Source organism: Amblyomma mixtum, chromosome 3, assembly GCF_055824585.1.
Source record: "Amblyomma mixtum isolate Tamu chromosome 3, ASM5582458v1, whole genome shotgun sequence".
Taxonomy (NCBI): domain Eukaryota; kingdom Metazoa; phylum Arthropoda; class Arachnida; order Ixodida; family Ixodidae; genus Amblyomma; species Amblyomma mixtum.
Window position 1 is genome coordinate 376457833 of NC_143014.1, and position 21989 is coordinate 376479821.

General features: G+C 44.5%; 1 protein-coding gene across 1 annotated transcript; it reads left to right on the forward strand.

The window, feature by feature from the left end:
* Window positions 1-1074: 1074 nt before the first annotated feature.
* LOC149356849 (uncharacterized) lies at window positions 1075-1837 on the forward strand. Its single transcript, XM_089577841.1, has one exon. The coding sequence runs from the start codon at window positions 1095-1097 to the stop codon at window positions 1746-1748; it is 654 nt and encodes a 217-aa protein (XP_089433967.1). The 5' UTR covers window positions 1075-1094; the 3' UTR covers window positions 1749-1837.
* The last annotated feature ends 20152 nt before the right edge of the window (window positions 1838-21989 follow it).

Consider the following 21989-nt stretch of genomic DNA (forward strand, 5'->3'; position numbering starts at 1 on the left):
TAGAGATCAGGTGGTCTATGGCGAGTGCAATGCTACCCAGTGTTGATGCTCTCCGAGGGAGACCTAGGCATGTGCGAAGGGCCTGACCCTGTACTGACTGGAGGGCACGCATGTTAGTTTTGCACGTGTTTGAGAGTACAGGTGTACTGTACCGCAAACATCCGACAAATAGAGCTCTGTACAACTCCAGCATTGACTGGACCGACGAGCCCCACGATTTTCCACCTAGAAATCGGAGTAAATGAGCGATAGATGTTAGCTTTTTTTTCAGTAGAGTGCAATGCGGGCTCCATGATAAATTGCGGCCGATCAGGATCCCTAGGAAACGATGAGTTTTGCTGTAAGAAATGACTTGACCGTTGATGCGTACCGGATATGGAGTCATACATTTACGTGTAAATGCCACTAGCGCGCACTTTTCCGGTGAAACACTGAGACCTTCATTCTGGAGATAGGAAGAAGTGATCGATGCTGCCCGCTGAAGTCTTGCACGCACCTGGGGATGCGTCACAGAGGAGGCCCAAATGCAGATGTCATCGGCGTACATACACACCTGGACGGTGTTGGGGAGGTTCTCAGGGAGGTTGATGAGAGTCAGATTAAACAATGTAGGGCTAAGGGCACCGCCCTGGGGCACGCCACGGTAGGTGTAATGCGCAGGCGTCGGGCCATCTTCACATTGGATAAAAAATGATCTTCTGGATCTTCTGGCATTGGCAGCAGCGGCAGCAACCAGCGCACACGTCTCCTGAATTACTGCTCCACGTATTTGCAGGTTGGTCGTTTTTTCGATAGTAGTTCTTGTTCCTGCCGCTGCTGCCAAGGCTACCGTTGAGTGTCACGCAATTATCATGTTACGCTGTTGCGCATGTCGACAACCTGTTGATGGCAGCTGTCAATCACTGTGCTGCTCAGAGTGTGAATTTACGTACCATGTCGGATCATGTTCAGGCGTTTCGGAAGAAACGTTCACTTCGAAACGAGCAAAGGCTTGGAAGGCCTGGAGGTGCGAAACATGTAAGGGCAGCCGTAAAGCTGAGGATACACTGCACGGGCAGCAGTCCGATAGAGAACTAATCACTAGGCTGTTTTCAATGGAAAGTAAAATTGACTCGCTTCTGGCCATGTCCAGCAAGCTTGAGTCGCTTGAGTCATCCGTTAGCCTGCTCTCAGATAAATTTGATGACTTTCAAACACGTCTTCTAGCCCAAGAAAAGTCGACAAAGGATGTCACGAAGCGTGTAGAGCGGCTTGAGAAAGCTGAATGGGCCTGTGAAATTGCACAGCTCAATAAGGACGTTGACAGTCTAGAATGGCGCAGTCGTCGACTGAACATCGAAATCCATGGTCTACCAGAGACGGAAAACGAGGACTTACTAAAGAAAGTGAATGAAATAGGCACAAAATTGGAACTTGATGAGGTGTGCTCGAGTGACATAACAGCCCTACACAGGCTTCCCGCGAAGCCGGGCAAAACACGGGGCGTAATTGTTCGCTTTGCAAAGCAGGAGGTTCGTGATGCCTGGCTAGCAAAAAGGCAGGCGCTACGAGATGACAACACCGGAAAGTACATCTGTGAAAATATGACTCGGTACACTCGCACTCTTCTGACAGTTGCCAAAGAATGGGCTAAGGAATCCGGCTACGCGTTTGTTTGGCACGTGAACGGAAAGGTGCTTGTACGGAAACAAGCCGGTGCACGAGCAGTTGTCATCCGCGATAAGGATGACCTCGCCAATCTGAGGTGATAGAGCAGGCAATTGTATTTTCAGGCAAACGCGATGCCGTTCATGTCCAATTTTGCTGACCATATTGAGCAAGTCAAGGATAAGCAGAAGTTTTCTTTATTTCATTTGAACGCCCAAAGTTTGCGAAATAAATTTGATGAGGTTGCTTTGTTTTTATCAGATTTAAACCACGAATTTGACTTTATTTGCTTTAGTGAGACGTGGTTCACATCTGACGACTGTTTTCTTTTGCCGGGATTTGATTGTGTGTCAGCCTGCCGTTCATCAAAGCGCGGAGGAGGTGTTGCTCTGTATGTGCGTTGCCAACTACCGTATCAAATTCTAACAAACTATAACATTGTGAATGAAAATTTTGAGTGCGTCATTATTCACTGTTATAACATACTACTTGCTCTTGTGTACCGACCGCCATCTGGGTGTTTAAAGCATTTCATGCAGTTTGCAGAAGAAATATTTGAACGCAGCCTCGAGCTCAACCTCGAATGTGTCTTTGTTGGGGATTTCAATATAAATGCTTCTCCAAATAATATTACTTTTTTGCATTTCCAAGAGCTCTTTGAGTCGTATGGTTTTTCAAATGTGATTAGTGATCCTACTCGTGTCACTTCAAATTCTGAAACAATACTTGACCTGTGCATTACAAGCTTCTGTCCCGATGAAGTTAAATCAGGTACAATTATATGCGATCTTACTGATCATTTACCCATTTACTGTCTGATACCTTCGAAGCAAAAACGCTCTTTTCTGGAGAAAGAAATATTGATTAGAGATTACTCGGAAAGGAACATGTTAAAGTTTAAAGAACTCATTATGCAACAAGACTGGGATAGCGTTACAAAGGAAAAGGATTCTAATAACGCTTATAAGGCATTCTTGATGTTTTTTATTTCTGCGTACAATGAATCCTTCGCTTTTAAAACTCTTAAGAGACACAAGAGAGCAAGAAAGCCCTGGATCTCGCACGACCTGTATAACAGAATAAAATACCGCAACATCCTTTTTCAAAAGTTTTTAGACACACGAAGTGAAGGCGATCTCCGCGTATTTAAGAAAGCGAGAAATAAATTGAATGCTGATATTAAAAAAGCAAAGAGATCATACTATGTGAACAAGTTTTCAAATATTGCAGGAAATCCCCGTCTGGTATGGCAAGCGGTCAGAGACATCACGTGTAAATCAAACTCCCCAAAGCGGGTTTCTTATCACAGCGAATCTATGAGTGACGAACAGGTTGCAAACCTGTTCAACGAACATTTTATTAACGTGGGTGCTTCCGCAAATGACTGCGATTCGATACCATGCGAGGAATTCGTCAAAGTACATTGTGAAAATACCGTATTTTTGTCCCCAACTGATGAATATGAAATACTCGACGTCATTTTGGGTTTAAAGAACCATTGCGCCTCTGGAGCTGACGATATTAAACCCGGTCCACTAAAAGCCGTGGCAGAAATAGTTAATAGTCCCCTTACACATATTCTGAACCTTATTCTTTCCACCGCAGTGTTCCCAGACGCAATGAAGTTAGCTCGTGTGGCTGTTATACACAAGGGCGGTTCCCCTAACGATATGAACAATTACAGACCAATATCTGTGCTCCCTATCTTTGCGAAGGTAGCGGAAAATATTATACATAAAAGACTAGTAAGCTTTCTGAGTGTAAATAACATAATATCAAGTGAACAATTCGGCTTTAGAAAAAATAAGTCATCCGAAATGGCCCTTCTTGAAGTGAAAGAACATATACTCGAAAACATTGAAAGGAAAATATTTACCCTCGGAATATTTCTGGATTTTAGAAAGGCTTTCGACTGTGTCCAACACGACGTGCTTTTAAAGAAGTTGCCATTGTATGGCTTTCGTGGCAACGCATGGTCTTTAATAAAAAGCTACTTAACATCTAGATCCCAGTTCACATGTATAAATGGCGCAAAATCCGACAGCAGACTTCTAAAACAGGGCGTACCTCAAGGGTCATTACTTGGTCCGACATTATTTTTACTATATATAAACGACATTGTAAACATAATAAATAACACTAAGTTAATTTTATATGCAGATGACACGAATGTGTTTTTCTCGGGCGCTGACGTTGTGGACGTGTTTCATCAGGCCAACGAATGGTTAACTGGACTGAACTTATGGCTTCATTCGAACAGACTCCAATTAAACACAAGTAAAACTAAATACATACTGTTTAGACCGAGGGGAACCCATCCACCCACGAACTTGCACTTAAAATTTCATAACATTACTATCGAACAATCGACTACAGTTAGATTTTTGGGGGTAATATTCCAAGAGAACCTTTCATGGACGCCTCACGTTGAAGCACTGCGTAGGGACCTTGGGCGAGCCGTGGGAATTTTGAACAAGATAAGATACCATGTTCCGTCTGCTGTAAAAAAGCAAATCTACTATGCGCTTTTACATTCACGCTTCTGTTACTGCTTCCTAGTATGGGCTACAACGACTAAGACAAATTTGGATCGTCTTTTCTCTTTGCAAAAGCGAGCAGTGAGAGCAATAGGCAATTTGGATCTTTCGGAGGACACTGCACCTCATTTTAAAGGTAATAAAATAATGCCCATTCACAAACTCCATAAACACAAACTGGCCCTGGAAATTTCGCGTCTTCACCAAACAGATATAACATTTCAAACTAAATATCATGCGCAACCTGGTCCTTATTATCTACGACAAAACTTAATACCAAGGCCCCGTTCGCGTACAACATACGGTGATCAAAAACTAAGTTTTTTGATTCCAGATTTCCTCAATGCGCACCCTGAATTAGCTGAGATACTGTTTACTGCCACCAAGGTGCAACGACTGAGGAGAACACTTAGAGATTTTTTCTTAAATGAAAACTAAAGACCATGCTGTGTTGATAACTTCGTTCGCCTTCACTCCGGATCTTTACCTTCACTGTGATGATTGAAGACGTGCGCACATACATCACTGTTTTTCATAACACCGTACCACTGACCCAACTTATTGTTTTTATGTACCTGTATTTTTTTGTGTTTTTTCATGCACCTTCATATCATGCAGTATTGTTGTTCCTTTTGCTTTGTACTTATTGTGCTTATGCTATGTTGTTTCCGCCGCAGCCAAGGGGGGCGCGGCCCCGTCAGGCATGTCTATTGCCTTTTGTCTCGTCCCCTAAGGCATTTCTGTAACGGAATGTCTTAAATAAAGAAAGAAAGAAAGATAGCTCTCTATCCACGCAAACATCCGACCACCGATGCCCACAGTTTCCAGCGCATCAAGGATGGCCTCATGGGTCACGTTGTCGTGGGCACCTTTTACATCCAGAAAGAGTGCCACTGACAAACGTTTCAAGCGCTTCTGTTGTTGAACCGTGGATACGAGATCAATGACGTTGTCAATAGAAGAGCGACCCCGCCTGAAGCCGGACATAGCGTCGGGGTATATTTTGTAGTGTTCGAGGTACCACTCAAGGCGCGACAAAATCATTTTCTCCATGACCTTTCCTACGCAACTGGCCAAAGCTATTGGCCTATACGATAAGATCTCGAGTGGAGATTTCCCTGGTTTTAGTAGGGGTATCAATCGACTCGATTTCCATTCTTGAGGAACAGCACTGTCGAAACAGTTGAGCAGTGAAAATAATTACAAGGAAGAAGCACACCTGACAAAGGTCAAGACAAGCTCTTTGAAGCAGCAGTCAGGTCAGGCAACTTTTAAAAATGTACCAATATGTGCAAAACTCTGATCGCTGATTGCCTCTGAGCCCTGAAGGTGCACTAGTGACACATGTGCCAATGCTTTATCCCTACTTTTTCCCCAAATGCTTTATCTTACTTTTTCCTGTAAGCCACGCGGTTTTGTGTTGTCAAATCATCTGTATGTTAAGAGGCATTTTTCAGTTTTTCGTAGCCCAGCGTTTTATCTGCTAATCTTGTTGCTTTGTGGCGGGGATATTGAGAGTAACCCTGGCCCAGCAACAGCTGAACAATTTCAAGAGCTGCTAAATGGTCAAACCACAATTCTTTCCAAGTTATCGCAGCTTACCACGGACGTGACTGACGTAAAAGCCCGGCTTGTTGCATTGGAAACTAAGCTAGGAAAAATTGACGCAATTGAAATAGCCCTAGCCAACGTTGAAGATCAGCAACGAAAAGATCATGAAGTTCTGACAAGCATGATTGCAAAAATAGACGATTTGGAAAATCGTGGAAGGCGTAATAATTTGATTTTTTATGGCTTAACTGATTCTGATGCCAGTGAGACGGCAGCCAAGTCTGAGGAGCTCATCATAAATCAGTGCACTGAGAAGCTGGAATTGTCTTCCGTGTCTATTGAACGTGCTCATAGGCTGGGTAAATTCTCCCAAGGAAAAAATCGGCCTATCATTGCACGCTTCAATTCCTTTAAAGACCGCCAGGCTGTGCTTGCAAATGCATTCAAGCTCAAGGGATCCAGTGTTGCTATATATGAAGACTTTTCCCGTACTCTCCGTGACAAGAGAAAGAAATTATGGGATTATGCCAAACAAAATGGCGAAAAAGACGTGAAAGCAGTTCTGAAATATGATACGCTTCATTTGGGTGGTAGGCGTTTCCAATGGGACAGTGAAGTCGGCACCGTACGGGAACAATGACAAACCACTGTTCATTCTGCGATGTGCCTAGTCAGGATTTTGTCAATCAATTGCCGCAGTATAAAAAATAAAGTTGATGACTTTCACTTTCTTCTTCGTACCGTCCAACCGACCTTTGTTTTGGGAACAGAATCGTGGCTCGATCCGGCTATCTCAAGCGCTGAAATATTTCCTGACACGTACGAGTGTTTTCGTCGCGACCGTTGTGCACGTGGCGGAGGAGTGTTTATTTTGGTCCATAAAAGTGTCCCGTGCGCTCAAATGGAATTCTCTGATAGTGAAACTGAATTGGTTGTTTGCAAAGTACGACTGCCGAATGGGAAAGCAATGGTTCTTGGGTCATTTTATAGGCCTCCTGGTCCTTCTGTAAAGCCGCTAGTTGGCTTATCTCATTTTCTTGAAACCATTAACACTGAAAGCCTTGTTTTAGGGGGGGACTTTAACCTTCCGGACATTGACTGGTCAGCTGACGAACCAAGAGATATAGCTCGAGGGAATCTATACTCAACTTTTTTTGACATTTTAGATTCCAACACCTTTTGTCAGTATGCGCACGAGCCATCACGAACGGACGGAACTGGTCACGTACTCGACCTCTTGCTGTGTAACGTGCCTGATGTTGTATGCAATGTACAAGTGTTGCCTGGTTTGAGCGACCACAATATTATTTTAGCAGATTTATTAGTTCACTATGTGAAGGTTGCAAAACCACCTAGGCGAAAGATTTATGTCTACAGCAGGGCCAACTACGAGGCGATTAGCGCTGCTTTCGATTCGTTCTTTCCAACTTTTGATGAACTCGCGGATAACTTAAATATCGAACAGCTATGGAATACATTCAAACAGAAACTGTTCGAATTACGTGAAGCTTTTATTCCATCAAGCGTTATATGAAGTAAGAGAGCTCGAGATAAACCCTGGTTTAACACCGAGTTACGTTCCCTTGTTCGCAGACAGCGACGAATGTATCGAAGATACAAGTTGTCTAAATCGCCAGAGTGTTTGGCCTTGTTGAAAACAATAAAAAATGAATTCAGACTGAAGTCTCACATCGCTAAAGACTTGTATTTTTCGAATTTAGGAGAAAAACTTGTCAGAGATAGCAATGAATTTTGGAGATATGTGAAGCGTAATGGTAAGGATGACAGCTCAGTACCTGCTCTGAAAAATGATGAGATAATCATCCATGATGATGAGTCTAAAGTTGAAATGTTTAGCCGTTATTTTTCATCTGTGTTTTTGCCACCTAGTTCACGTTCTGTCTGTTTTGCATTACCTTTTGAAATAGATTGCATGCCGGAAGTTACTTTTTGTGTTGACGGTGTGCGTAAATTATTGAAGGATTTGAATCAGGCTAAGGCTTGTGGCCCTGATGACATTCCTGCCACAATTTTAAGGAATTGTGCGGATACATTATGTCTATATTTCACCCGGCTGCTCCAGAAGTCTCTTAATGAAACCGACTTGCCTGATGATTGGAAGGTAGCGCGTGTCGTGCCCATACACAAGAGTGGTATGCGAAACTCCGTTCAGAACTACAGACCCGTTTCCTTAACCAGCATAACCTGTAAAATTATGGAGCATGTAATATATAGTTGCGTTATGGCCCATCTCACCAAACACAATCTTCTATGCACTAGTCAACATGGTTTCAGGCGTAGATTTTCCTGCAGTACGCAGCTGGTAGAGTTTGTTCATGACTTGGCATCAGCAATCGATAAGCAACAAGTTGTGGACTGCGTTTTCTTGGATTTCCGCAAAGCATTTGATGTTGTCGCGCACAGTCTTCTTCTCTCCAAATTGAAAGCGTATAACCTGGATTGTAAAGTAATTGCGTGGATTGCAGAATATCTGTCGTTACGAAAACAGGCTGTTGTTCTGAACGGTATTTCTTCACAGTATGCACCAGTTACGTCGGGAGTTCCCCAAGGCTCAGTATTGGGACCACTTTTGTTTTTGCTGTATATTAATGATATTTCAGTTGGCATACAGTCTTCATTCAGGATGTTTGCCGATGATTGTGTTGTTTACAGAGTAGTAAATTTCAATTCTGATTCGCAAATCCTGCAAACTGATTTAGATGCTGTAGCAGACTGGTGTGTACGTTGGGACATGTCCTTAAATATAAACAAAACTGTTCACGTCACCTTCACAAGAAAACGTGCTAATCATCCGTATAGGTATAGAATTAATTATTTTACTCTAAGCATAAGCAATATTTACATATCTAGGCGTCTTTTTTACATCGGACTTACGATGCAATAAGCACATTAATTATATAACGAATAAGGCAGCATCACGTTTGGGTTTTCTACGGCGGAAATTTAGCCATTTACCAAGTAACTTAAAAACACAGCTGTATTTCAGTCATGTACGCTCCATATTTGAATATGGATGTGTTTGCTGGGACCCACACACATCTGAGTGTGTAGGAAAATTAGAGAAAATTCAGAATAGGGCAGTTAGATTTGTTCTTGGTAATTATAATCGGCAAGTTAGTATGACGGAAAGCAAACGAAAACTTAACTGGCAAGAGTTGAAGGACCGTAGAAGGTACATCAGATTGAAATTTTTCCATGAGATTTATTATTCAAAAACTGGCATAAACCGCGAACAATATATCCAGGCACCTCATTATATATCAAAGCGACTGGACCACTGCTTGAAGGTCAGGGAATTTTCTTGCAAGGGTGACGTCTTGCGTTATTCTTTTTTTGTTAGAACTGTTCGGGACTGGAACAGTTTGCCATCGAGCATTGTATGTATTACATCTAATGAAGCATTTTTCCATGCACTGCAATAATTGTTTTATACCTATAATGAAGTCTGTACCCCCCTGCTGTAATGCCCTGCGGGGCGATGCAGGTAACTAATAAATAAATAAAAAATAAAATAAGTTTAGAGCGTAGCCCGCGAGCGTTCCACTGGAAAAAGGTGCATGTACGAAAGATGTTGTGGATTGTCAGCTGCGGTGAAGTTCTTGCTGTTGAAGCCATGATTACTGAAGTGTGGTATTACGCCCCTGCGGAGCGTAGGAGACCGACACCAACGGCTCCATTTTAAGGACAGCTTCTACTTCTGCGAGTCCTCCTGACGAGGGGTTTGCACGGATAAGAGCCTTGATGGCTGCAAACAGCATCGGAATCAGTAGGCATGTGACATCTTGTTCAGAGCTTCCGGTTTGCTGCCTGTCGCCTGTCATGTTGTGGTGCCTTAGGCTCAGAGCGAGCGACGCTGTTTGTCGGGTCTTGTGCAGTGCGTTGCAGCAGCTTTGATGAAGGAGAAGAACCAACCGACTTCCCACGCTTCTTTTTTACCGCATCTGCATAGGTCTTGTCAGCTGCTTTGCCACGCTGTGTTGACTGATTCTCGGAAAGAGCTGCCGTAGTCGTGAAAACCACGTCAGGGTTAGGTGGTGGTTCATGGCGCTTAGGGGGTTTCCCTTGTGTTTGCTCTGCCGTGCGAGCAACTGTGGCTGCTTTCTCTTTATAACACCCTCCATAGGAAGCAGGGTGTGGGCCACCGCAGTTAGCGCATTTAGGTTGCGCTCTCAAAGTGCATTCTTTGTGCGAGTGGGGGCCAGCACACACTTTGCAGCGCACGGGGACATTACAGTGTCTTGATATGTGTCCATGCCTCTGACATTTATAGCACTGAGTTGCTGCTTCGATGTATTCAGTTACAGGGTAACTACAGAACCCAAGCGTTACTCGTTTTGGTAGCGGTGCATCTTTTGCGAATTCCAATATAACCGTGCGACGGCGTACCTCTTTGATCTTTCCACCATCCTCAGGAGTGTAGGTGGTTAGCCTCCTTGCTGAAAGGACACCTTGGTCGCGTAGATATTCCTTCAGATCTTCGTCTGTGCAGGTGACAGGTACATCTTGTATTTTGCCATAGCTTGCCATGTAAGAGTATGGGACTCGGGCCTCTACAGCCACTCCAGCCAGCTTATAGTTACCGTGAGCAGACGGTTGGCGGCGGGCAGCGTCGATACTGTAACCATCAGGCTCCCATCCTTGTGAATGCGATGGCTGAGGACTTTTTCTTGAGCCGATGCTACAACTGCCGAAGCCACAATGTTGGGGTTGGCTTTCCATGGGCTTCCTCCTACCTCGGTGGGCCTGAAGACTAGAACACCGGTAGCTCTCTTTTTCTTGTACGAGACAGCTGTAAACGATGCTTGGTCCATGTCCTCTGGACGGTCAGTCAGAGGCTCATTGCTGGCTTGGTCGTCGCGCAGTCTCTCGTTTGCCGGGCTCTGGTCTGTAGCCGCAACTACAGGGGCCGCTGGACCCGCCGCTGCTGCCATCAGTGCAGCATGGAGTTCAGCTGGTGGTGATGTTCCGTGTCGGCGTTGATACGGCGCACAGCGCCGAGGAGGTCGCTTGACGTGCTTTTGCCGGCGGCCAGGGACCCCCAGGTCGTCACACGTCGAGGACACACGCCAAAAGAACTGAAAAACCTCTGAAGTGAGAAAATAAAGCCGAAAATTACGGACCAGTGTCAGACAGCCGAACCACTAATCATCGCCTTCTTCTTCCTCTTCAAAAAGGCAAGGCATCTCCTAGCACTATTGCAACCTCCTACCAAATACCAAATACGTACCAAATACCAGGTACCAAATACGTAGTAAGCGACTGCAAAGCCGCAATTAGAAATTACAGCAAGGGACGCATCCACGAAATGGCGGCTAAATATCTAAAAGACTTCATCCCAGCCCACAATATTCTAATTATCTGGACCCCAGCCCACTTGGGTCTGGTTGGAAACGAGGCCGCCCACAGGCTCGCCCGCTCCTCTTTACCCCGGGGAGCCGTGGACACCTCATTCGAATTCAGCACTAAAGAGGAAACCAATACCTTTAATAGCATCACAGACATTCAGAAAAAGAACAAAAGGATCTATCCTCCTCCGGATAGATCGCTTAGCTCGGCTGAGGCCTATGACTGGAGAAGACTCCAAGCTAGAAACTTCGCATCCCCGCTCTGGAGGAGCTGGACAGGAGGTGACACGAGGGAGGATGCGGAGGTGTGCGAGTTCTGCGGGCATACCGCTACACTCGAACACATACTATGGAGATGCCCCAGTGCCCCAGGATATGGCAGAATCAATAATGCAGAGGAATGGGAGACCATACTCAGAAGTGCCGACCTTAGCATACAACGATACGCTACCCGCCTGGCAGCAGAAGCTGCGCGACTGTACCATTGTTAGTCTTCCAGCTGCGATGCTGCCACTCCCCGGACGCCTGCGTGCGGACCCGGAGGGGCACGGGTCTTCTTCTGGCGGAAATAAAGTTTCTTCACTCACTCACTCACTCACTCACTCCTAGCACTACTGGGATTCCAAACCACTTCAAACGAGGTGGATGAAGTGGGTTGGATACACCGCTTCATACACCGCTTGGACGCAAGGACCTCATCATCGTTCACTGCTCGATTTCATTAGATCAGCGAACCTTTACTCATTTATTTAGGCATCCTCATTTATCATTACATGCCGTTTTATGCCCTGAGGCAATCAACATCGCATTAAAAAAAACGAGGTGGATTCTGTAGTACTTGCAGAGAGTTTGTGAAATTGGCATCACCCTGAACTGCACTCTAAAAGATGCCATGCATTATGGCATGGAATTTATCATGTGGATAGTTTATCCATTGCCTTCAGGCTGAAGACATCTGCCAATTTCTGTATGGTAACTTCAGCCTGTTGCGCTGGCAAACTGCATTTCTCCTGAAGGACTTTTGAGCGAAAACTTCACTACGGGACCTCGCGCTTTCTTCGCAGCGCTTGCGGTTTTCACCTTCAAGCAATTTAGAGGACAAACCACAGTAGAGCCATGGTGTTTTGCTCAAGGTGTCGAACCGGAACCAAACTGAAAAGAGGAACCGAACCCGAATTTTTGCCCGGAACCTAAAGCAAACCGAACCCGAATTTTTTTCGCCATCTTGGAACAGAACCTGAACCGGAACGAATAAGGGGGAACCGTTCCTAACCGGTTCGAGGCACGGTTCCCACCCACTTTTGCTGCTGACTTAATTTTTTTCTTTTTTACCAGTGCATGTAACGTGCTCTTCTTGCTTATTTCAAAAGCGCTACTGCCCCGCCGCGGTGGCTCGTGGTTACGGCGCTCGGCTGCTGACCCGAAAGACGTGGGTTCGATCCCGGCCGCGGCGGCTGAATTTCGATGGAGGCGACATTCTAGAGGCCCGTGTGCTGTGCGATGTCAGTGCACGTTAAAGAATCTCAGGTGGCCGAAATTTCTGGAGCCCTTCACTACGGCGTCCCTCATAGTCTGAGTTGCTTCGGGACGTACGTTAAACCCCAGTAAACCTAAACCAATCAAAAGCGCTACTGCACACCGCAAACATCATAACCATTTTGCAAAATTGTCGCGTGCAAAAAGAAGAAAACAACAAGGAAATATATTTCCACATTCATCGCACTAATCTTTGTTGTAGAGCTATCATTTTACCCCGTACACGGGTGACTGCTGCACTGCGCAAAGGCGCCGCCCAATGAGAAAGTTCCACCGTTCGAGAGCTCTCGTAGGTACTGAAATAGTTATACCTAATTCAGAAGTTGAATAATTAAGTAAATAAACATTATATTTATGCACAACTAAAAATCGAATGATAATTAATGTGCTCCTAAAAACACGACGCAAATTTCATTCCTACTGTTTGATGACATTGGAGTGAGTCGCATGGCACTTGCATGGCAGCCGTATGGGATGTGATGCCAGCAGGTTCAATTTAGTCGACCGAGACGTCAGAATGATCAGTCGACGCTGATGGTGGAAAGGCAGCCTTGGGAAGAAATTGGCTGGTCCATTGATGAGTTGTATCTGAACCTAGCCCGAAGATAATTCTTTTAGTGAATTTTATCCTTCGTCTTCTGTTTCTTTTGTCTCTAAAGTGATGTGTGCTTCTTTTATTTTCCTTGACAAGTTAAATCATGCCAGGAGATAAGCTCCGATGTTGATGTGTGAAGGAAGGGGTGAAGCAAAGAACTGAGTGGAATTATTTGACGGGAGTGTTAAACAACAAACTCAATTTGGCGATCAATCGTGTGGGTACTTATTACTGCGCTGTCCAAAAAAGAAAGATTGATCGGCATTCCCATCAGTAATGGTGGGTAAACCAAGGACCGTATACAAAGGTCGCACTGAAAGCTAGAAGTGCCGTATTGAGGAAAAACCGAACTAATGAGTAGCATGCTCTGCGGGTTGCGGGGTGACGACGAAGGACGGGACGAAAGCCTTGAGAAGCAGAAAGAGGGACGGGGGGAATAGGACCGAACAAATAAGCGACCGGGCCCTAAGAGAAAAAAAAAAGAGAGAGAAAGAAGGAATGGCAGTAATAGTGGAATCGGTGAACTGCAGCGTGAGAAAATGAAAGAAAAGCCGGCGAGGCGGAGGGAAGAGGCTAGCTTGGACTTGGAGGAGTAACAGAGGAACTAAAAAAGAAGCAGGAAAAAGTTAAATGAGGCTCCCTGAAATTGCACCTCTTATATCTTTATTCAGAGAAAAAAAAAGTATTTCTACCACCGCAACCACGGCTCGACAGAAGAGTGCCCGCGCAGGCGCCAGTGGGGATCCAAGGCATAACTCCCTACCCGGTTGCGACCGCACGGTAGTGGATATTTGCCTAATTGGCGGAACCCGATTAGTTTGTTAAGGAAGCGCTCAAGTGCGTGAGTATTCATTCTAACTCCTCGGAAAGGCTAATAAATTGCAGGTGGAGCAGTGAGTTGCCGTTTTCTTTGCCTATTCGAAACACTCTCTGCTCCGTGAGGTTTTGTAAAGATCCTAATGGAAGACTTTTTTTTATGTTGCCATGTCATTTCTGAAGTCTGATTTCGAAGCTCGTACAGGTTACATTACTACAATGCCAGACAAGCATAGATCCCACACATAACCTTACTGAAATTGCGCTTTTTAGGCGGGATAAGAAAGATCAGTGCTTACGATATTGAAGAAGAGAGAAAGCAGTAAATAAATCTTGCATTCAGCTATTTCTGCAACAAACTTCAAAGGATCAAACGCTTGAGCACAGTGAAATGGCCTTCAAGGTTGTCTCTGGCCGCAGAAACACGTGGAAGCATGGCGCATGAGTAAGGTTGGCGGGCAAGCTGCCGAGGCCTTGGGAGTCGGGCCACATGTGTCATTTTAATTTTTTTTCCTTTTTGTCTGCATTTGGGTTGTCTTAAAATTGTGAAGGAGATAAGGGAATCGGGGGGGGAACCCATGCGTAGTAGAGGGCAGCTGTACAAAGAAAGTTTGTTTGCTTAGCTATGTGTTGCTATAATAATTTGAGTGAACTGCGAAATCCTTGATGCCTAGATAAGGGAAAGGAGGGTAGGTCCGGCACGAGAAACAAACGCAGCATTTCTGAATTATTACTATACTATTTTTTTGCCTTTTAACTTTCGTATCCAAGCATATGCTGGTTGGTAGCAGCTTTTCTTTCTGCTTGGGGGTGCAACGAGCTAGCGAACAGCTCCAAGTGACAATACAAAGTATAGCAGCCTTGTGATGCACGTCAAACGAACGAGGAACGTCTTAGCGAACAGCGCAACCTGTGTTTCCTGAGTTGGACGCACACACACTGAATCTCTCGTCGCAGAACCATGAACTTCAGCAAAAGGGTGAGTCTACTTGCATGGCGTCTTTACAAACATCAATTTTTACACTGTTTGGAAAATGCTTGCAAAAAGTACACTGTCTGGATTCGTTTTTATCTTCCATGTATTACTGTAAGGGTGCGCTAAAAGTTCTTTGTGACCACTTTTCAAGTCTTTGTGTTTGGTCACAACTGAAGCTTTATAAGAATTCCAACGCCGAACGGCAATCAGTTGCCTTAATATGGTCATGTGAGAAGAACAATTGCTATTTGCTAAAGAAAGCTAAAAAATTAGAGGGAGCATTTGAGGAAACGTTGCACGGGGTGATAACCAGGACATGTTAGGAAAAAGACAGCTGGCAGAAAGATGCGGTAATCCTGTATTTTCGGCTACTACGTGTTGAATGCGCATCTCGACAAAAGCAAAGCGTGTTAAAGATATCATATCATCTTTAGACATATTTCCCTATAGATATCTATGCCAGTTCGAGGGCAAGCATACGGGCGTGTTGCATTGGCTCTTCGTGTTTCCTTTTGATAAGCACTCTCGCACGGTGGAAGCAAGGGCGTACGCGCCGGAAGGTTCTCATTTCATTTTCCCCGGTTGAAAAATCATAGCACACAAGGCCGAAGTCTCGTGACCGTTTATGCAGTCGTGCATTTTTCTAGCCCTCAGTGTGACCCTCGACAGTCCGTGCAGAACAGTTTGAATCAGGTCCACGGCTTCTTGTTCAGCATATCGAAACAAGTTATCCGCTGGCCAAACGAAGAGGAGCGCACGCGTAGCCACCAACGATTCGAGGAAATGAGCAACAAAAAAAGAGATGGGAGGACTGCCGAAAGTAATTGGATGCATTGACGAATGCCACGTCGGAATCCCGAGGCCACTGCAATCAGAGCAGTCATACTACAACCGTTAAAAGTACTTTTCGGTGATTTTGCAAGGAATTTGCAATGAGAGAAAGGAGTTCGTTGATGTGTTCTCCGGGTATCCAGGATCCGTTCACGATGCCCGGGTCCTGAGAAACAGTTTTTTTTACAAGGATGCAGACGACAAGTGCCGATCAAGGCACGAATGAATAACTCTTTGCGTGCCAAAAAAAAGAAAGAAAAGAAACAGTACGTGTAAAAGTGAACAATGTGCAAAGAAATCAGTGAGGATATCATTTTGGAGAAACGTGCATGGATTTATTTATAGGTGGCACAGTTGCAGAAATTTTGTCAATTAATTTATGCAAGCCAAGCCTTAATTTTCTTGCTAAATTGAGATATACATTTACTTAACAGGTCTTATATGTTTTTGAAGGCGGATGCTTGCTTGGAGATTCGGCATACTCGTTGCTGCCCTGGCTACTCACACCCTACAAGAGCTCTGCAAAAGGGCTAGCTGGATACCAGGAGAACTACAACCGGATGCACATCCTACAGAGGGTTGTAGTTGAAGGGGCCTTCGGGCTTCTGAAGAACTGTTTTCAGACGGCTGTTCTACGTAAATGCCATCTCCATCAAGCAGGTCGTCCTCATCATCATTGGAGCTTGTGTTCTGCACAACTGGTGCATACGCTACAATGATGCTGAGATGGCAGCACCAGGTCTGGGTGTCATGGCACAGAATGATGACAGAGACTGCACTGCGAGGATGCTGTAGTCACTGCATTCCTAACTGTTGTGTTCTTAGCGTTTTGGTAGGCCAGCTGAAGTATTTTCGAAGTTGAGCCTATCTTGAATCTGTGTTCCTTTTCCTAATTATATTTATTGCTCAGTCTGTTTAAATGTACTTTTGCAGTGCACGATTCTGAAATGTGTGTTTTTTTCTCTTTCTGGGAAAGTTGTGAAGGTTGGGTTTGGTTTATTGGGGTTTAACGGCCGAAGGAAATCAGGCTATGGGGGACGCCGCAGTGAAGGGCTCCGGAAATTTTGACCACCTGGGGTTATTTAACATGCACTGACATCACACAGTACATGGGCCTTTAGAATTTTGCCTTCATTGAAATTTGGCCGCCGTGGCCGGGGTCGAACCCGCGTCTTTCGGGCCAGCAGCTGAGCACCGTAACCACTGAGCCACCATGGCGGGAAAGTTCTGAAGGAGCACCTCTTATCTTGACTTTGTTTTTAATCTACTTGACGCACATAAAATGTGCTTGCAGACTGGTTTTGAAATGCTGACAAATCCCATGTGAAGGGTGCTCTGTATATATGTACACATTTTGAACCATTTGTTCATGCTCATGATAATATGTGTGTGAAGGATGTATGCTGATTCACTGTAAAATTAATTTGTGCAATTACATGTATTCCATTTATAATGCTGCCAAACCATGCATGAAGGATGCATGTTTTTTTTTTCATTGTATATAATATTATATGTGTTCTTCGTGTTCTTTTCTTCGTGTTTAGTGATGCCTGTAGTACAACATACAAGTGAAAGTGAGGTTTTTGATGTCCCTTACAAAACCCCTTGAAACAAACCACATTGTCTGTGTATATTTTGTTTGCAAGGCTTGCATACAAGATTATGCGTGCAAGAGTCTTTATTTCACTCGTTTGCTGAGGACTCCTCACAACATAGCAGCCTGGAAGAGGAATCGATTTTCCGTGTACTTCTTCTATGCAAGTTTCTTTAATACCGTATTCGTACTGACGCTGTAATTAGGCCAAACTAGTGAATGCACCTCTCTGAACCATGTGCTGCTTCTGTGTACTGTAGAGAGAGCTTTGGGTTATAGCTTGTTTACTTTGGTTTATCAAATGTAAGTTTACCTAGCTGCCTTTCCTTCAACATGCATTACAGTAATTTTTTTCAGAGTAGTCTGTTTTGCTTGACTAAAAATACAATAGGTCAGGCAATTGTGGTACTTTATCAAAAAGAGAATGCTTGCCTTGTGTGGTCGCAATGCTCCATTAATGGCAGGAAAAGCATCACAGTACTGACGTTATACAAATATTTACCTCATTGAAAAGGCTGTGGTACCCTTCCTTCTGTCACGTCAGCCGCACGGCACGGGGATAGGATAAGAAACTAGCAATATCCATTGTGGAATGTGTGCATGTGGCATGTATGTGTGAAGACTAAGTGTGTATGTAAGACGACGACTTAGGAATGAACCAGCGTTAGCCAGTCCATATAGGGGGAACACATGGTTTGTATCACAGAGAAAAAGTGCTGTTTTCTTAAATTATATATCTATTTACACAGCCCATATAGGATTGAAGGGCACGCTTATATTCTGGTGAAATAAATTACTACAATAACATGCAGTGTCCTAACATAATTATATTGACAAGGTAATGAGTGAAACAAGAAATATGCATAAAGCTGTGTGACACATTCGAGGAAGCCCTATAAAAAAAATCAGACTTCATTGCTGCAATAAAAAAGTGACAAATACAAATGATATGTTAGCGCTTTTCTGCCTTAGCAGTCATCGTCATTCTGGGCCTTTTTTTCTAATGCAGTTACCAATTTTTCCAGCGAACTCAGTTTCTGCCTCTCAATTTCCATCCTTTCGTCATGTCTTTTTTGTCGTTTTTCATTCCGTTTGGCAAGGGCTTTTCTGAATATGTCACACAACTTTTCTGCGCTGTCTTTCCGGGCTCTCTTTTTCTTTGGTGGGGCTTCTGCAACGCTTTCCTCACACCCACTTGGCCCTTCTTGTGCGTCCTCTGTCAGACTGAAAAGCAGAAACAAGGAATTAGTTACTTCCTTCACATAACATTTCATATGGCAGCAATGGTGAAAAAGACTCGCATTTCCTGCTGGGTTACTGAACTGGCAATTGCATCTTTTGAGTTGGAAACCGTGCATTTCCAGGTGGAAACTGAATTTTAGCTGGAATGACATCTGTTTCGAGCTAGAATATTGAACTGAAAATCATGTTCAGCTGAAAAATTTACGTTTCTAGTTGGCTTCAGCTGGAGCTACACCGATGGGATTAATTATCTTCCATTTCCTGCTGGAGGATGTCACTCCAGCTTGGCATTCAGCTGGAACTCCCCTTTTCCAGATGTAACTGGTACCCAAGCTTCATCAAAGTCTGTCATGTCTGCATATTAATCTGGATTGGTCAAGTTGGTGTCTCATGTTAAATGTTGTATATCACTAGAAACTTCATAAATGCCTGCAGTAATCAGTGATGCACGCACAACAAGAGGCGTTTTGAGTTTAACTGTATAACTTTGCAGCACCATTTCACTGCATTTCGCAGTTGCAATAAATTTCCCTAGGAATTTTATTTGCAGCCTGTTTAATGTTTCAGTCATTCGTTAATGAATCTTATTCTAACTTAAGTGTCATTATTCCTTTCCGTTCATTTCTATCGCAGACATATATAAGAAGCACACATCCTAAATGAGACCTGATGGTACCACAGAAAGTAGTTCCTTTCAATGCTGCGACATAATGTTCCAATTGCATAAACTTTTGTTCCTGGCTAATGCAATTATATAATAAACTTTCGGAGCCACCTCATGGCCATGCAACCTTCCTTATCTAATAAAAGGCTTTCACCTCAACTTTTGGTGCACATTAACCATTACACGCATTATAAGGTTCACCAAATATGTAACCAAGCAAGGTGAGGTGTAAGGTTCATACATATATTGTTTAAACGGTAAGTAAAAATCATGCTTCTACGACTTCTAGCTTTAACTTAGACATTAGACCTTAAGGCCTGTGTGCCTTACAAAGCACATATACACAATGTAGCCAAGGGCGTGCTCTTGTTTGAATTAATGCAGAATGAACTGGATACCAGTGGAGTGTCTGACATAAAGGTGGTGTCTGATATGAAACCTATGTATCAGCTAGAACCATTAATGTACAGATACAAAAAACAGGCAACAATATGCAACAGCGCATTTATGTATACTTTCTGTTCGAACCATGTTTTGATTATGAGCTGAAAGATACGTACCCCGTGCTTGACTGCGTGCGGCCAGGCCCTGCCAAGAAAAGTGGTCGCACACTGTGCTGTTTTTCAAGGATTTCCTCCAGTTCACTGCATAAACACACTCATGCTATGAAGTCTGCAGGCACTCCTATCAGGTGTGCACATGCTTTACACCTGCCGTTCGTAGCTACATGCCCGTCTTCCCCTCCCGGACTTGTCATTGTGGTCCTCCTGTACGCCCGCTCCAGCGTCTTCCACTTGTTTTCAGCCTGGAGAGGACTAGTGCTTGCTGGGAACTGTGCGTTCACATGCACTGCATAGCCTTTTTTGTGTGGAGGACCCTGGCGCCAACACAAGTTCGGGCCTGCTTACTTGAACAGGGCACCATATGTAATTACTGTATACCTGTATACATATAAAGAGCTCACAAAAACACCTTAGAAGCAGAATTTTTTGCTGCTAGAACATCACACCAATATTACCTTTTTAGGCTGCATTAACGTGGCTATAATGTCCTCCTTTGGCAATGTCCTCCTTCCTTACACAATCTTTGCTCTTATTACTTTCCCTTTCTCAATGACGCGTCCCTTTATGTTCGTAGCCACGCTTGCTCCCGTGTGCCGCCCGCGCGCATATGCTCAGCTTGCTACGAGAAGTTGGCTTTTCTGCCTAGCTAAGAAGACTAGCTGTTGAGGTTGCTGTACGTGCAAGAGTAGTGAAAAAAAAAAACGCTACATCCGTACCATAATTTGCTTCCCATTATGTGTTCTGAAGCAACCAGTAGGAGTAAAAAAAAACGCTTTAAATTCGTGCACAGATACAGTAATTTCGTCAACACAATTACTAAACACAAACTATTTTCAAAAATTAACATCCACTTTCAATTCAAAGGTGGTGCGAGAGGAATTTACTGACATCTATTGTCATCGATAACCGATGAAGACAGATTTTAAGTATAATACAAAAAACTGCGCGACGTACGTTTATCAGCAGATATCGCATATGCATGCAGTAGCCATCGAAACACGATGTGATGCATGCGCTATAAGCTGCCTCACGTACGCCGCGAAGTTTTTTCCCGATGAGTACTGCTGCTCAGCACACGCAGCTCGCATGCATGCACGTGCAGTCCATCGCGGCGCAGAAATGAGCCGCTGCGGTGCATTATAAACTTTTTCAACTAGGTCGACGGGCGTGTACGCGTATTATGCGCGCATATCGCGTATACGAACGTTTATTGGAAAAGTTTGGTCTCACTAGGTCTCATATGGCCAGAAAATTCTCTAAGGAGGTGTTCGCAGGTGTCCATAGCTCCTCTTCAGGTGGCGGCGCGGCTGGAACGGCCGGAGCAGACGCCTGCAAGACTGCCGATGTCGCGCTCTGCTCGACGTGGAGCCCAGCGTTTTCAGGTGCGATGAGGATAGGTTCGACTGTACACACACACACAAGTCGTGGCGCAAATGGGAAAAACATCAAATGCGTTGATCTCCGATAGTCTTTTTGTTTTTGCTGCAAATCGAGACCGCCGGCAGTCTCACCGTCGGTAGTAAAAACGAGCTTATTCTCGTGAAAAATAAGTTGTCCATCTTCCGTGATGCACGGCCGCGCCTGCAGTTCGCTGCCGTCTTTCGCACGTATATGTACGACGCGGTCCATTGAGGCGAGGATCCGTCGCGGTCACGGCTGCCGTTTCAAACACGGCGTCGCGTGTGGTTCAAAACCCCCGCTCTTTCCTGTCGTCTGCTGGCTACACTCGTAAAAATCGCAGTGTAAGAAGTGTGGTTTGCAAGCTACACTTTGTGTTAAAAAAATGCGTTCGTGTAGGTGGGCGCAGCTACGCTATTTCTGCACTGACAAAAAAAAAAGGATTTTACAGTTTCTAGGTCGCTGGCGTCTCCACGGTTGCCACGGTGAGCATCACTGTCATCGCCACGGCGGTTTGTTGACATGGCTGCGGTGGCTGTTTACCGCGCGGTCTTGGAGGAAGTTATGCGCGCGGTGCATTGACGTGTGGAGCAAGTGCTGTCGTGAAAGGCGTCAAAGGTTAGTGCAGTGGCGAGTGATATTGACCGCGCTAACACCCGGACCATTGTGCCTC